At 52.3% G+C, this 16,370-nt stretch overlaps 1 protein-coding gene and 2 long non-coding RNA genes across 6 annotated transcripts; 1 reads left to right on the top strand and 2 right to left on the bottom strand.

Annotated features, from left to right (window-relative positions):
- Positions 1-219: 219 nt before the first annotated feature.
- LOC135325974 (uncharacterized) lies at positions 220-4,374 on the bottom strand. Its single transcript, XR_010386674.1, has 2 exons — positions 4,255-4,374; positions 220-3,022 (listed from the first exon to the last, which is right to left on the bottom strand). It is a non-coding gene; the product is annotated as an uncharacterized LOC135325974 (long non-coding RNA).
- Positions 4,375-4,410: 36 nt separating this feature from the next.
- LOC135325961 (nuclear pore glycoprotein p62-like) lies at positions 4,411-11,333 on the top strand. 4 transcript variants are annotated; one of them, XM_064503895.1, is made up of 7 exons: positions 4,411-4,576; positions 4,756-5,052; positions 6,401-6,793; positions 8,729-10,268; positions 10,560-10,617; positions 10,733-10,905; positions 11,089-11,333. In XM_064503895.1, the coding sequence occupies exons 2-4, from the start codon at positions 4,769-4,771 to the stop codon at positions 8,748-8,750; spliced, it is 699 nt and encodes a 232-aa protein (XP_064359965.1). In that variant the 5' UTR covers positions 4,411-4,576; positions 4,756-4,768; the 3' UTR covers positions 8,751-10,268; positions 10,560-10,617; positions 10,733-10,905; positions 11,089-11,333. The 4 variants fall into 4 exon arrangements, with proteins under 4 accessions (XP_064359965.1, XP_064359967.1, XP_064359966.1 ...); XM_064503897.1 differs by lacking the exon at positions 4,411-4,576 and having other exon boundaries at positions 4,601-5,052; positions 8,729-8,832; positions 10,112-10,268; XM_064503896.1 differs by lacking the exon at positions 4,411-4,576 and having other exon boundaries at positions 4,601-5,052; positions 8,729-8,832; positions 9,123-10,268.
- An 881-nt stretch (positions 11,334-12,214) lies between these two features.
- Positions 12,215-16,301, bottom strand: LOC135325968 (uncharacterized). The gene is made up of 2 exons (XR_010386668.1): positions 16,238-16,301; positions 12,215-15,011 (listed from the first exon to the last, which is right to left on the bottom strand). It is a non-coding gene; the product is annotated as an uncharacterized LOC135325968 (long non-coding RNA).
- Positions 16,302-16,370: the final 69 nt, after the last annotated feature.

The raw sequence follows: 16,370 nt of genomic DNA, 5'->3' as shown, positions 1-16,370 counted from the left end.
TGCTGCAAAGCCCCTTTCCCGCACAGCTGTGACCTGATTCAGCTCCCAGCAAATCCAGACTCGAAGCCTACCAGCTCCTGCACAACTGTGATGCGCCAACAGGGGAGCAGCTGAGATTCTGTCAGATTCCTGGGTTAGCGCACTGAACTTCAGAGATCATCATTTGGCAGGTATAAGAAGTTACATATGACAACACTAAACAATTAACACCAAACCATCTACAAGTATAACAAAGCTGAAAAGTATAGTAAAGCTAGAAATACAATAGAACTGAAAATAGAATACACATATTAGAGCTCCCTGGTTAAGCCACGGATGCTCAGTACAGTGACTTTTCTCGGATGCGCGGTACAGTGACCATTCTCACCCTTTCCTTGTACTTACGGGCCACCCCTCCGGTACAGTTTTCCCCAGACTCTTCTCACCACGCTCGGGCTGTGCCGGGATGATTCAGGTTCTCCCTGGCGGTCGCCATCAGTGGCGTCCCCGCTGATCAGTGGGTTGTCTGGTCTGCAGGCCAACTGAGGGCGAGTCTGAGTCCACACAGAGGTAGGTAGCTTACTCTCTTTTATCCTTCCCGGGCTTAGTTCCTTGCCCATTCGAACAGTGCCAGACCACAGTCACACAGCAGAACCGACGGCCTCAGCCAATAACAGTGTGGTCAAGAGGCTGGGCAACAGATAACAGTACGCATGTTCAACACCCAACAGTATGCGTACTCAACAGATAACCCAGTTCCACGCTACCCAGAGGCTTACAGGGCGAGTCCGCAGTGTCACTTCTCCTTTGCTGACTAGGTTTGCTCAGCACTCAGGGGTCGCTGGAGGGCTACAGCAACCCCACAGTGTGGTGACTCCGGCCGTGGTGCACCGGGGTTCCTTAACTCTTGGGGAGCACCCCAGAGCAAACCCCTCTTCCATGGGCCGCGCCATCCTGAGTCCCACAGTTGCCTGTGTGTCATCATTCCCAAATACTGCCAGATGGCAGTATAGCTGCATACATACATACGTACTTTTTCATCTAGACACGCACAGACCCACCTGATTCTTCTCTCTTAAACTACGACTATGTACACACCTTATTACTAAGAAAGCCGATGAGGCTGGAAGCCAACACTGGAAATGGTGAATTACGACAAGAGATTTTGGCATCATCGGATAGGCATATGGCAGCAATCATTTCCTTGCACAGAGGAAATCTTCATAGAAAGCCATAGTAGTAGAGTCTTACATACTCAAGTATCAGTCTCTAGATGCACTTGCATGGTTAGATGGATAGGATTTAGAAGGCAAGGTTGCGAAACCTGAACTGAGACAAACTGAAAAGTGGACAAATAAAGAAATACACCTGACACTAAATATTTAGTAACAGTTTTGAAGGTGCTCTGAAACTGGATGTCTTGGGGAAAGAAAAATCCGACCTGTGATGAGCTATGTTGCTGCACTTCCGCCTGGTGGCAAAGAATTCACAATACAGAATTGAAAAAAACATTGCCTTAAAAATGTCCTCACACTCTTGGTATGTTAGAATGAGCAACTATTTTCAATTAAATGAAATATTTAATATTTAAACTCAGGAATGAGATGTTTGGAAATCAGGACATTGAGATTAGACTGAACAGTTCTCTTACAGCAAGAGGATGTTTTCCTGAAACTCGCATGGGAGTTTCTGTCATTTGAATGACCCTTTGGACAGATGTTTAGCTGTCAAGGTGATGTCGTGAAACAATTTGCAGACTGGGTTTTGATTATTGTTTGTCGGCGTCGAATCTGAAAGAGCCTGCCTATCGTTCAAAGCTCCGTTTTATTCAACTTTTGGCCTTTCTTCTGAGGGCTTTTTCTGGGCTAGTGACATTGGACGTTGCAGTCTTCCTGCCTTGATTAATTCAGCCCTGCTGGCCACGTCTATTGGGGAGACCTGTGTGCAACGTTTTCTCTCTTGTATAGTTTACTTTGGGGAAGAAAATGCTGCTGTAGAAATAGTGTCAAAATGATCCTAGTATAGCTGTGCCCTCGGGGTTGATTTGATGTTTCTCTGCACAAAACCCAGTACTTTAAAACAACTGAATCAGTTCTACTTAAACTTTTTCTTTTTTTTTCTTTTTTTTTTTTTTTTAGTTAGGTGTTGTATAGAAGTAATAACTGAATAGAATTTTTGGAACAATATCTGAAGAGTTTCAATACTTAGTTTTTTGCTAAGCCGCTGGAGAACAAGCATGTGTATGTGTTAGGTAAACAAAACTTTCTGGATCTACTCAAACCTGAAGGAAACCATTGCCAGAAATTAAAATGAGGTATCCAGGGACTTGCAATGTGATACCGAGCCTTTCAGCTCTTCTATTCTTTCCTGTCTGACAACTGTTTCTACAGTAAGCGTCTGTAAAAGAAATGACATAAAGAAGAAGGGATAAGGGATAATATTGTACTTCAGTGATCAATTATCTCTACAGTTCTTCAGTGTCTGACATGCAGAATTAGCACACTCAGTTGCCTCTGGATATTTTAGTCTCTACTCAGAAGTTAAGCAGCAACTTTTTCCTTCATATGAAGTCCTTTGTATCTAGTTGTAATTGCCTTCATCTCTGGCAGACTTCAGGGAAAAGTAGGGGGAAGTCTGAAGTATCTAACACTCTTTCAACTGCATGTTCTCATTTCCTTTAGGCTGAGAAAATAAATCTTCCTCCCATTCCATGCTCACAATCTCTCCTCCTATTCCTGGGGCATCTTCCTTACTTTCTCCCTCAGGAGCTTCTTACCCTACAAATACCTTCTAGCTGTTTCAGTCAGTCCAAAGCTGCATAAGGCTTTCTTTACTCACCCTGGGAAAAGCCAAATTTGCTTCTTAGTTAACAAGGTGAGACTGTGGTACAACATGTAGAAGCAGCAGCATTTCTTGTGGAAGACTCACCCCGTCGTCGTCGTCGTCGTCGTCATCTTCTTCTTGAGCGTCACTAAGTAGCTTGGCAAGGGACTGCAGAGAAGAGACTGAGGAAATACTATCTATATCCATATCCATAGCTTACCTGCGCAGAAAAAACAAGTGACAGATGAAGAAAGAACACCACCTTTTCTATACTGTCCTTCCTCAAATGCAAACAATTTTCCTGCTGTGCTCTAGAAGGATAAACTTTGCCCAAAAACTTACATGAGATGCCAACGTGTACAGTGGAATATAATCAATGTTCCCCTGTCCGTAACCAAGTTATTGACTCTTTTGCTCCACAAGCACTTGTTGTGGAGCCTGCTCAAGTCTAACAGTGCTTATTAGCTCTGGCACAGCTCCATCCAAACATGGATTTTCTGCTCCTGTGGCCAGGTTGAGGGCAGCAGAATTTCTTGTTGCAGGTTTCGATTTGGCATTCTGGACTATATTTGTCTCCCTGAGGAGCCAGGCAGGGGTCTCCACGCCAGGTTCTCTGGCCTCCTTGTTCCAGGGAGGCTTAGGAGAGGCCCAGCTCTAGGTCCAAGCTGTCTTGGGCCTTTGCACAGTGCCCCAGGCAAGTCGGTACGCCCTCCAACAACCTAAAGCACAGGGAAGTGAGGTGCAGAGAGATCTAAGCTGCCCCCATGGAAAACAGCTTTGCTTTGTAACCAGTAGTGCTGTATTATCTAGCATTGTCTTCCTCCTTTAGCCCAGGTTCTCGCTATCCAGGAACGGAGATTGGACTTAGCAATTAACTCAGTGAATTTACATATAACCATATAGTCCCATTCATGTAGCATCTTAACGTCTTTAAAGCACAGCTTCACTCATCCCGACCAGACAACTCTGAGAGTGGGCAATTTAACCATCCCCGTCATACAGAGCGCTGAAACCACCAAATAACCTGCTGCAAAACACAAAACCCAACGACGGGCCTAGAGGGGGAAGCCGGGGGCGGGAGAGAAAGGGAGGAGGGGCGAGGGAAGGACAGCTCTCCCCGGCCACCGCAGGGAGCTGCCAGCAGCTCCGGGTCGAACACCTCCCCTGCAGCAGCGGTCCCGCAGCAGCATGTGCCCGGTGCAGCCTCCCGCCTCCACGGAACGTTCTGGAAGCGCCACGGCCTGCACCGCTCTGCGTCGACAGAAGCCCGCGGTGCCCCGGCCGCTTCCAGCCGCACACCGCCCCGGAGACCCCGCCCCAGGCCCCGGCCTCCCGCGGCCGCCCGGCCCACGCCACGCCACGCCACGCCACGCCACGCAGCGAGCAGCCGCCTCAGCGGGCGCCAGGGCGCCCCGGCCCCGGCCCCGGCCCCGGCCCCGGCCCCGGCCGTACCGCCGCCTGCAACCGCCGCCTGCAACCGTCACCCGGCACCGGCCGCGTCCTCCGTTGCCACAGTAACGAGGAGCCCGCCGCTCCGCCTCGCCCCGTGAGCCAATGCGGCGTGGTGTCCGATGAGCGGCGGCAGGGAGAGCCAATAGTTTTTCGGAGCGGTGAGAGCCCGGCCGGCGCCTGGGCGGCGGGGCGAGGGGCGGGCGCAGAGCAGTTGCGTCACTGTCTACCGGCCGGAAGCAACGTAAAAAGCGTCCTCAGCGGGCGCGCGCGCCGTGCAGGGAGCGGGAGCTGGCGGCGGGGAGGGGCTGTCGCCGTCGGTCCGGTAGGTGCTCGGGGCCGCCGCCCCGCCCCCGTCGCCCTGCCCTGCCCTGCCCTCGGCCGGTGCCGCAGCCCCGGTGGGCGGCGAGCCGCGCCCCCGCACGTCGCTTCAGCCGCGGGCCGGGGCCGTGGGGCGCCCCCCCGCCCCCGAGGGCTGACGGCGGCGCGCCCCTTCTCTCGCAGGCCGCCGGCAGCCATGAACCAGTTCAGCTTCGGGTCGGGCGCGGCGGGAGGCGGCTTCACCTTCGGCGTGCCGAAGACGGCCGCCGCCACCACGGCCGCGACGGGCTTCTCCTTCTCCACCTCCGCCGCCTCGGGAGGCTTCAGCTTCGGCACGGCGGCGCAGACGCCCGCCAGCAGCCAGCCGGCCGGGCTCTTCTCCCTCAGCACGCCGGCCAGCACCGCGCAGCCCGCCGGCTTCAGCTTCGGCACGCAGCCCGCCGCCACGGCGGCGCCGGCCGGGGCCGTGTTCTCGCTGGGGTGAGTCCCGCGGCCCAGCGCCCGCCGCCGCGGGGGGGCGGGGGGGGAGGTGGCGGCGCTGCCGAGCGGCCTGCTGCTTTGGAGGCGCCTGGGAAAGTACCTCAGAACAGAGCGAGGCCGCTGCTGTTGCGGGGTGAACCTGTGCTGCAGTGCAGCACATCCGTAGGTGTTTACTGGGGCCTGTTCTTTCTCTCCATTCACTTTTCCACGGGCTATCAAGACCAGTCAATCCTGTGACTTATTCCACTGCTGAAAGTTGTATGTTTATGCTGCTGCTTTGGAGACATGAGTCCATGCTGGTTAAGAAAAAGGAGAATTTGAGCTTTTGCATGGTGCGCCTGTTCTGTTGTGATTAAAACTTGGGGTGCTCAGAATCTGTCCTTTCCCAAGCAGGACTTCAGTCCTTTTAAGACACTGTAAACCCTGGAATGGGAATTGGTAGAATCATTTGTCTTTCCAGATAGTCCCACTTCTGAAGTGGAAAAATGTGATGAAACAGCCCAGGGAAATCCTGCTTGCTCTGCTTTTGCCCGAGCAGTGCTCCTCAGGTCATGTTAGTAAGGTAGAATGAAGGTTACCAAGAACCAGCATCTTATTGATAGCAATGGAAAAGAGGTGTTAGGCAGGTGCGAGCTGTAGTTTTACTTTGTCATCTGCCTTGTGGCTGGGAAAGGGGAGAGACTGGAGCTGGTAAGTAATTGAGGTTATTGGCATTTTTGCTTTTCAGTTTTACTTTACAGAATAGTGCCATTTCTGAGGGTCCCTGGGGCAGTTATACTAGTGGAAAATCATACGAAAGAATGGCTTCACTTTTTCAAAAAATACACTCTTTCCTTCTTAGCTTATGTTCTTTCCTTCTTTCTTCCAAATATGCAGCTGCTGCTCAGGAAGGCCTTTTGTCATCATCGTACTGTTTTTGTTTGTTAAATTTAAAATAACTTTTCCACCCGAGAACGGTGGAAAGGGAGTTGGATGGAGGCTAGCAGTGGGAAGGCAGCTGGAAGAAAGTCTTGTGTTAGTTTGAAGCAGAGGAGGTGACAAGGATGTTTAAGGTCTGAGAGAAGAAACTTATTCTGAAACATTCATGGTGATGTAAATACCTTGGTGGGAGGAGGTAATTAAGGAGGAGTCAGTAAAAGTGGACTTGGTGGAGTCTGTATGACAGGAATTGTAGTGCGATCTGTGTCAAAACTGGGCTGCAGTTAGCTTGAAGTAGGAACCTGAAGTGCACATCTCTGAAATTAAGATGTTCTCTGCTGTCAGTAAATACTTTGTAAGAAAGCTGATTCTTAGTAGTTCACTGGATATATGTCTCAGATTACCTTACTTTTTTTTTTTTTTTTCCTAGGGGAAAGGCACCCAAATTACACTTGGGAGGCAGTAGCACAACTCAAGCTGCAGGTATCACAGGAGGCTTTGGGTTCGGCGGCTCTGTACCGGCTAGTGCGCCCTCAAGGCAAGCAGCAGCCCCCTCTGGCTTTGTTTTTGGCTCTGCTGGTACCACCGCCACTACCACTGAGTCTGGGACAACTGGAGGGTTTACTTTTTCCAGTGGTAGTGCAACCCAGGCAGCAACACCCAGCTTCAGTATCAGCACCGTAAGCAGTGCGGCCCCGCAAGCAGCGCCCGCGGGGTTGACCTTTGGAGCAGCGCCTGCTGCCGCTGCCACCGCTGCTGCCACCCTAGGAGCAACAAACAACACAGCCAGCAACTGCCTTCAGCCTTGGGGGACAGTGCTCAGGTGAGTGCCTGGGCTGGGAATGTGGGCTGTAATTGGGAAGCCTGCCGACATGGAGGGCACCTGGGGGTGGTGTGTGAAGTTCTGAAGCCTCCTTCAGCTTTTGCTGGTGTGAAGTGAAACTCGTGGTCGTAATACATGCTTTCTTTTTTTCCCTATTTATCCAGGGTCTCTAGTTACAGACACAAAAGTGCACCCATTAGGGCCCAAGCGGATATGCATGTATCCGTTTGTTTCTTAACATTACAGCAATTGGCAGAACTTGTATGTGTGTCTGAATTAGTGAGTTTGCCACCTGGCTAGGTCAGTCTGAAGCAAAGCATCTGTTTATGTGGGGAAGTTTCTCAGAACAGCATCTCTTGGCTTAGCTGTTTCTTGTGATATTTGAGCTTAATGCTGAGATGAAGTAGCCTGTAGTCTTGCCTCCTTACATTCTGAATGGCCAGTCTTTATTTTGTGACTGTGTATGTGTGAATTTGAAACCGGAGGTGATAAAGGAAGACAAGTACAGTGTAAAATGGCCCAGAAGGCAAGTGACTGCCGAGATAACAGTGGGATGCTCTCGTGTTTGAATGTGCCTTGCAGGATTTTGAATGGCTTTGCTGTCAGTACTTTTTGGGCTGGTGGGGGTGGGGGTCTTCATCATTAGGGATGGGGATTCCTAAGCTGAGTGGTGTTTGAGAAGTATTACTGAAGGGGTTTGGAGGCTGAGGCTGAAATAATTCTGCCACTGAAGAGAAGTGTCAGAGTTGCATTTGAAGTGCTTGGAGAGTGTCTTTGGTGGATTTGGGGTGGGGGTATAGAGGCAGGGATGGGAGTGGTGAGGAAGGGGAGTGCCCTGCCCAGGATGCTGAACTGTTGCTGAACCCAGGCAACAAACCTGTTTCACTTTAACAGTGAAACTTGCGGGCCTGTTTGAGACAAGGACTATATTCCGTAAGCAGGGTGTAGCCTACTCACTGTTTTATCCAAGGTGGTTTTGTTGACTGTGACGCGCCAATAGAGGGGCGTCGGAGATTCTTTCAGATTCGGGTTAGTTGCACTGAACTCAAGAGATCATCATTTGTCAAGTGTAAGAATTTACTAGAGCTAAGCAGTTACACACATACGACGGACACTGGACAACACTGAACAACTTACACCAGACCATCTACAAGTCTAACAAAGCTAAAAAGTAAAGAACTGAAAACAGAATGCACATATCAGAGCTCTGTGGTTAAGCCACAGATGCACGGTACAGTGACCGTTCTCAGCCTTTCCTTGTCCTTATGGACCACCTCTCCAGTACGGTTTTCCCCAGATTGTTCTCAGCGTGCTCAAGCTATGCTGGGATGATTCAGGTTCTCCCTGGCAGTTGCCATCGGGGTGTCCCTGCTGATGGGTGGGTTGCTGGGTGTGCAGGCCAAGTGAGGGTGAGACTGAGTCCACACAGAGGTATGTGGCTTTCTTCTGTCCTTCAGAGGCTTAGGGTTTTTCATCCAATCAAACAGTGCCAGACCACGGTTACACAACAGAACCGATGGCCTCAGCCGGTAACAGGATGGATACCAACAGGGTGGTCAACAGACAACCCAGTTCCACGCTACCCAGAGGCTTACAGGGCGAGTCTGCAGTGTCACTTCTCCTTTGCTGACTAGGTTTGCTCAGCACTCAGGGGTCACTGGAGGTCCTCCCCAACGATATGCAAAACTTTAGTGCGGTTGGCTATCTGATATACATCAGTAGTAATCTGATGGAAATGGTTAACATAAAAACAGCAACTGTCATTAGTTAAGGCACACACTGCTCCTTGAGAGGCTAGCAAACAGTCAAGTGTGAAATGATTCTGTACAGTAGTTTGGCCAATATTGTGTATGTCTTCATTTAAAAGCGTTAAGGCATCGATGGGTGTGTTTTCTATCACTTCTGTGGTTACAGATTCACTATTGTTTTTTCCAGGTCAACTGCCCTCGCTGGGTAACTGCTTCCATGGCTTGTATATCAGCATTATGGGGCCACAGCCCACACGCTATTTCCAACTGGAGTGCAAGGATTATACTAAGGTAGCAATACCAGGGAGCACGGCACCCCGAAAATGAATTTTGGAATGTGGCTTTTGCTGCCTTGCCGGGGCAGTGTGTCAGCCCGAGAGCAAGGGGTGGGGGGGGGGGTCACAGCCGCCTTCCTTTCTTCGGGGAAAGGAAAGCCCCTGCCTGTCGTGGGGTCTAAAGCAGACGTACCCATTTAAACACTCCCTTAACGTGCCTAGTGTTTTCCTGTGGCTACTGTTTTACTGTGGGGAAATGCACGGAGCCAGACAGTCTCCCAGCCTGCTCCTGCGCATCCTCCCTAGCTTTCGTCAGGCCCTGCAGAGGCTCGTCTGCACAGCCTGCCCGGCTCCGTGAAAGACCGCCTCCCCGCCAAACGGCGCTCAGGAGAAGCACGGCCTACAACAAACAGCCGGTGGCACTGAGGTCACGCCTGTGCAGGGTGACTGGGAAGGAGCTGGCAGGCCGCGCGCACGCTCAGCGGCCCATTGTGAGGAGCTCCTGACACCTTCACAAGGTCTGCACGCCCGCCGGCGATGTCACAGCACCGCCAGGGCAACCCAGGGCCCCGTTGCCGGGCAGGCCTCATTTGCGCACACAGCTTTGGGAGTACCAGCAGACATGGCTGGCTGCTCTGCCTTGGTGTGCCTTCTCCTGTGTACTCTTCTTGTACACGGGGTCCCCATACCTGGGGAAAGAGAGGCTTCGGTGCTGTCTGAAGGTACGTACTCCGACGCAAGACCTCCTCTCCCCCACTAACATTGTCTAAGGGTGAATCTCCAGGGGCAAGGCAGCGCTCCCACGGGCCCCTACCAGCACCTGGGGGCACAGGCAGAATAGGGGGCTCCCTTCCAAAGCTGAGAACACTTGAGGAGGAGCTCTTCTGCAGAGACGCGGCTTTCCACAGCCTTCTGCGCCGCCCTCCTGCGCTGCCCGCCCTGGGCACACACAAGCATCTGCCGAGCCTCGGCCCAGCACAAGAGTGGGTCTCGCTCGTGACAGCAGGCTCCTGCTTCCCTTTCTCCCAGCGCAGGAAGGAGGGAGAGAGGAGGAGCAAAACGCACCAAAAGGAGCAGGGGGGAGAAGAGAAGAATGGGGCGTTTTCTCAATGCACGGCACCAAACTAGGATACCACATGGCATCCCGCACGTGCTGGGATGCCACGTCCCCACGGCTGTGATGCGTGTGCCGCTGCGCTTGGGCTCTTCACGCTTCAGCCCTCCCCTTCCTACCTTTCACCTACCACAGCATGCACGTTTATATTAAACGCTGATCTCTGGCCACTGTTTTGCAGTACTCTCCCCCAAGGGTTCTGCAGAGGCTGACCCCAGCCCTCCAAAACGCAGAACTGTTGTCGTCATCGTCGCCAACACTTTGACGCTCGTCATCTTGACGTTGTTCTTTGCGTTCTGCGTTTGGCTCTACTACCGACTCAAGACCAGGAAAGAAAGGTAATGTTTGAAATTCACACCCCTTGCAAAGTGATACACCTTGCACAGCAGCTTCCAATGTGGGCATGGCAACAAGAACAGCACACCTGCAAGGCAGCCATTACACAGCTGCACAAAGTGCTTACCTGAAGCCCACAGGTACTCTCAAGGCTTCCCAGAAAGCTCCCAGGCCGGCATTTTAACCCTTTCCCTGGCAAATGGAACAGAGCACAAGTTCCCTCCTAGGGAGCGCGCTTCCTTTCAAAAGGACAACTAAAAATCCTTTACCATACCTCTCGGTACGATTCCTAGGTCTCCAGAGGACGATGCCGAGGCATCCGCTTGCCACTACCGCTGCCACTGCGGAGAGGTGAGTTCTGTCCTGCCTCCAGGACAAAAAGCTCCATCCGAGCAAGTCCCTTCAAACCTTCCCCTCTTCAAACTCGCACCAACACAAAGCTCATCTGCTAATGTGTTATTTCCAGCTTCACAGCAGCCTGCAGTGTACCTGCTCCAGGTGTGCTTCTCCGAGCGCAGCAAGCCTAGAGCTCTGCAACATCTGGGGCAATGAAGACGACAATCCGTATGGCGGCCTTCTCCCATCCCTGCCTCCTACACCGGGCATGGGAGAGTTCAGCAGAAGCTCTTCCAGTGACAGGTAATCGCCACCACAAAAGCAGAAGACACCTTGCTCAGGCTACGCTGCGCCCCTTTCAAGGGCGGGCTTGCTTTGGGGCCTCTGGGGGCAGCTTAAGGGCGTATTCTCCTGCTCCCTTTCCCTTGGGGCTGGCCAGTGTGCCCTTCAGAGAGCTACTGCACACAACCCCGGCTTCCATTTCAGTGCCACCACGCAGGAGGAGAACACTGCAGACGCAGGCGCGCCTGGCACGGGCAGGCTCGAAGCACCAACCGGCGACAAGGCCTGAACGGGTGGCATCTCGGGCTGGGCACCGACACCAGGCCACGGCACCGTCCCTCCGCCCAGCCTGCCCGCACCGTGCTCCTCCGTCTCGGGCCGGTGCCATCATCGCGCCCGGCCACCTGCACGAGGAGGCCCCTGGGCAATAAAGACGGAGAGGAGGCAGAGCTCACGCAGCGCCAGAGTGGTGTTTCCTTAGAGCAGCTCGCGGGGGCCGGGGGTGGGGGGGATCTCTCCCACCCACAGGCCTTGGGGCACAGAGCTCCTCCACTCGCACGCGCTCCAGTGCCAACATGGCCGGGCCCGAGGGCTTTGGCCAGGAGCGCTCCTGGGCGAGCGGCAGCGCGGGGGACGCCGGCTACGAGAGCCCCTCACAGCCCCGCAGGCCGGCAGCCCCGCGCTCGCTCCCCGCGCTTTCACGCTGGCTCCCGGGCACGCCGCACTCGTGCCCACCCACCAGGGCCGGGAAGCGCTGCCACCCTGCCGGCGGCTCGCGGCCTGTCTGCGCTCCGCGGCTGTGCCGGTGGCACTCTTGAATGGGTTAAATCCCACTAACTAGGATTTCTAAATCCAAGTAATGGGGCTTTCCAATGCGGGGCTGCAGAGTGTCCCGGTGGCCAGGCCTCGGGGCCTCGGCAGCAGCCGTGCGGGCACAGCCGGAGCCCGGCTGCGGCGCCGGGGCTGGAGGCGGCGGGCGCTCTGTCCCGCTGCCCCGTGCAGCAAAGCCCCCTCCCCGCCACAGCCACTGCCTGCGCCCCAGCGGTGCTCGGGCAGCCTGCTGCCCTCCTCTGCTGCTCCGCGCACCCTGACAGGCGCAAGTGGTGGCAACTGCTGCAAAGCCCCTTTCCCGCACAGCTGTGACCTGATTCAGCTCCCAGCAAATCCAGACTCGAAGCCTACCAGCTCCTGCACAACTGTGATGCGCCAACAGGGGAGCAGCTGAGATTCTGTCAGATTCCTGGGTTAGCGCACTGAACTTCAGAGATCATCATTTGGCAGGTATAAGAAGTTACATATGACAACACTAAACAATTAACACCAAACCATCTACAAGTATAACAAAGCTGAAAAGTATAGTAAAGCTAGAAATACAATAGAACTGAAAATAGAATACACATATTAGAGCTCCCTGGTTAAGCCACGGATGCTCAGTACAGTGACTTTTCTCGGATGCGCGGTACAGTGACCATTCTCACCCTTTCCTTGTACTTACGGGCCACCCCTCCGGTACAGTTTTCCCCAGACTCTTCTCACCACGCTCGGGCTGTGCCGGGATGATTCAGGTTCTCCCTGGCGGTCGCCATCAGTGGCGTCCCCGCTGATCGGTGGGTTGTCTGGTCTGCAGGCCAACTGAGGGCGAGTCTGAGTCCACACAGAGGTAGGTAGCTTACTCTCTTTTATCCTTCCCGGGCTTAGTTCCTTGCCCATTCGAACAGTGCCAGACCACAGTCACACAGCAGAACCGACGGCCTCAGCCAATAACAGTGTGGTCAAGAGGCTGGGCAACAGATAACAGTACGCATGTTCAACACCCAACAGTATGCGTACTCAACAGATAACCCAGTTCCACGCTACCCAGAGGCTTACAGGGCGAGTCCGCAGTGTCACTTCTCCTTTGCTGACTAGGTTTGCTCAGCACTCAGGGGTCGCTGGAGGGCTACAGCAACCCCACAGTGTGGTGACTCCGGCCGTGGTGCACCGGGGTTCCTTAACTCTTGGGGAGCACCCCAGCGCAAACCCCTCTTCCATGGGCCGCGCCATCCTGAGTCCCACAGTTGCCTGTGTGTCATCATTCCCAAATACTGCCAGATGGCAGTATAGCTGCATACATACATACGTACTTTTTCATCTAGACACGCACAGACCCACCTGATTCTTCTCTCTTAAACTACGACTATGTACACACCTTATTACTAAGAAAGCCGATGAGGCTGGAAGCCAACACTGGAAATGGTGAATTACGACAAGAGATTTTGGCATCATCGGATAGGCATATGGCAGCAATCATTTCCTTGCACAGAGGAAATCTTCATAGAAAGCCATAGTAGTAGAGTCTTACATACTCAAGTATCAGTCTCTAGATGCACTTGCATGGTTAGATGGATAGGATTTAGAAGGCAAGGTTGCGAAACCTGAACTGAGACAAACTGAAAAGTGGACAAATAAAGAAATACACCTGACACTAAATATTTAGTAACAGTTTTGAAGGTGCTCTGAAACTGGATGTCTTGGGGAAAGAAAAATCCGACCTGTGATGAGCTATGTTGCTGCACTTCCGCCTGGTGGCAAAGAATTCACAATACAGAATTGAAAAAAACATTGCCTTAAAAATGTCCTCACACTCTTGGTATGTTAGAATGAGCAACTATTTTCAATTAAATGAAATATTTAATATTTAAACTCAGGAATGAGATGTTTGGAAATCAGGACATTGAGATTAGACTGAACAGTTCTCTTACAGCAAGAGGATGTTTTCCTGAAACTCGCATGGGAGTTTCTGTCATTTGAATGACCCTTTGGACAGATGTTTAGCTGTCAAGGTGATGTCGTGAAACAATTTGCAGACTGGGTTTTGATTATTGTTTGTCGGCGTCGAATCTGAAAGAGCCTGCCTATCGTTCAAAGCTCCGTTTTATTCAACTTTTGGCCTTTCTTCTGAGGGCTTTTTCTGGGCTAGTGACATTGGACGTTGCAGTCTTCCTGCCTTGATTAATTCAGCCCTGCTGGCCACGTCTATTGGGGAGACCTGTGTGCAACGTTTTCTCTCTTGTATAGTTTACTTTGGGGAAGAAAATGCTGCTGTAGAAATAGTGTCAAAATGATCCTAGTATAGCTGTGCCCTCGGGGTTGATTTGATGTTTCTCTGCACAAAACCCAGTACTTTAAAACAACTGAATCAGTTCTACTTAAACTTTTTCTTTTTTTTTCTTTTTTTTTTTTTTTTAGTTAGGTGTTGTATAGAAGTAATAACTGAATAGAATTTTTGGAACAATATCTGAAGAGTTTCAATACTTAGTTTTTTGCTAAGCCGCTGGAGAACAAGCATGTGTATGTGTTAGGTAAACAAAACTTTCTGGATCTACTCAAACCTGAAGGAAACCATTGCCAGAAATTAAAATGAGGTATCCAGGGACTTGCAATGTGATACCGAGCCTTTCAGCTCTTCTATTCTTTCCTGTCTGACAACTGTTTCTACAGTAAGCGTCTGTAAAAGAAATGACATAAAGAAGAAGGGATAAGGGATAATATTGTACTTCAGTGATCAATTATCTCTACAGTTCTTCAGTGTCTGACATGCAGAATTAGCACACTCAGTTGCCTCTGGATATTTTAGTCTCTACTCAGAAGTTAAGCAGCAACTTTTTCCTTCATATGAAGTCCTTTGTATCTAGTTGTAATTGCCTTCATCTCTGGCAGACTTCAGGGAAAAGTAGGGGGAAGTCTGAAGTATCTAACACTCTTTCAACTGCATGTTCTCATTTCCTTTAGGCTGAGAAAATAAATCTTCCTCCCATTCCATGCTCACAATCTCGCCTCCTATTCCTGGGGCATCTTCCTTACTTTCTCCCTCAGGAGCTTCTTACCCTACAAATACCTTCTAGCTGTTTCAGTCAGTCCAAAGCTGCATAAGGCTTTCTTTACTCACCCTGGGAAAAGCCAAATTTGCTTCTTAGTTAACAAGGTGAGACTGTGGTACAACATGTAGAAGCAGCAGCATTTCTTGTGGAAGACTCACCCCGTCGTCGTCGTCGTCATCTTCTTCTTGAGCATCACTAAGTAGCTTGGCAAGGGACTGCAGAGAAGAGACTGAGGAAATACTATCTATATCCATATCCATAGCTTACCTGCGCAGAAAAAACAAGTGACAGATGAAGAAAGAACACCACCTTTTCTATACTGTCCTTCCTCAAATGCAAACAATTTTCCTGCTGTGCTCTAGAAGGATAAACTTTGCCCAAAAACTTACATGAGATGCCAACGTGTACAGTGGAATATAATCAATGTTCCCCTGTCCGTAACCAAGTTATTGACTCTTTTGCTCCACAAGCACTTGTTGTGGAGCCTGCTCAAGTCTAACAGTGCTTATTAGCTCTGGCACAGCTCCATCCAAACATGGATTTTCTGCTCCTGTGGCCAGGTTGAGGGCAGCAGAATTTCTTGTTGCAGGTTTCGATTTGGCATTCTGGACTATATTTGTCTCCCTGAGGAGCCAGGCAGGGGTCTCCACGCCAGGTTCTCTGGCCTCCTTGTTCCAGGGAGGCTTAGGAGAGGCCCAGCTCTAGGTCCAAGCTGTCTTGGGCCTTTGCACAGTGCCCCAGGCAAGTCGGTACGCCCTCCAACAACCTAAAGCACAGGGAAGTGAGGTGCAGAGAGATCTAAGCTGCCCCCATGGAAAACAGCTTTGCTTTGTAACCAGTAGTGCTGTATTATCTAGCATTGTCTTCCTCCTTTAGCCCAGGTTCTCGCTATCCAGGAACGGAGATTGGACTTAGCAATTAACTCAGTGAATTTACATATAACCATATAGTCCCATTCATGTAGCATCTTAACGTCTTTAAAGCACAGCTTCACTCATCCCGACCAGACAACTCTGAGAGTGGGCAATTTAACCATCCCCGTCATACAGAGCGCTGAAACCACCAAATAACCTGCTGCAAAACACAAAACCCAACGACGGGCCTAGAGGGGGAAGCCGGGGGCGGGAGAGAAAGGGAGGAGGGGCGAGGGAAGGACAGCTCTCCCCGGCCACCGCAGGGAGCTGCCAGCAGCTCCGGGTCGAACACCTCCCCTGCAGCAGCGGTCCCGCAGCAGCATGTGCCCGGTGCAGCCTCCCGCCTCCACGGAACGTTCTGGAAGCGCCACGGCCTGCACCGCTCTGCGTCGACAGAAGCCCGCGGTGCCCCGGCCGCTTCCAGCCGCACACCGCCCCGGAGACCCCGCCCCAGGCCCCGGCCTCCCGCGGCCGCCCGGCCCACGCCACGCCACGCCACGCCACGCCACGCAGCGAGCAGCCGCCTCAGCGGGCGCCAGGGCGCCCCGGCCCCGGCCCCGGCCCCGGCCCCGGCCGTACCGCCGCCTGCAACCGCCGCCTGCAACCGTCACCCGGCACCGGCCGCGTCCTCCGTTGCCACAGTAACGAGGAGCCCGCCGCTCCGCCTCGCCCCGTGAGCCAATGCGGCGTGGTGTCCGATGAGCGGCGGCAG

This window comes from Dromaius novaehollandiae, unplaced genomic scaffold, assembly GCF_036370855.1.
Source record: "Dromaius novaehollandiae isolate bDroNov1 unplaced genomic scaffold, bDroNov1.hap1 HAP1_SCAFFOLD_136, whole genome shotgun sequence".
NCBI lineage: Eukaryota > Metazoa > Chordata > Aves > Casuariiformes > Dromaiidae > Dromaius > Dromaius novaehollandiae.
This window is presented reverse-complemented; position numbering and strand designations above follow the sequence as displayed.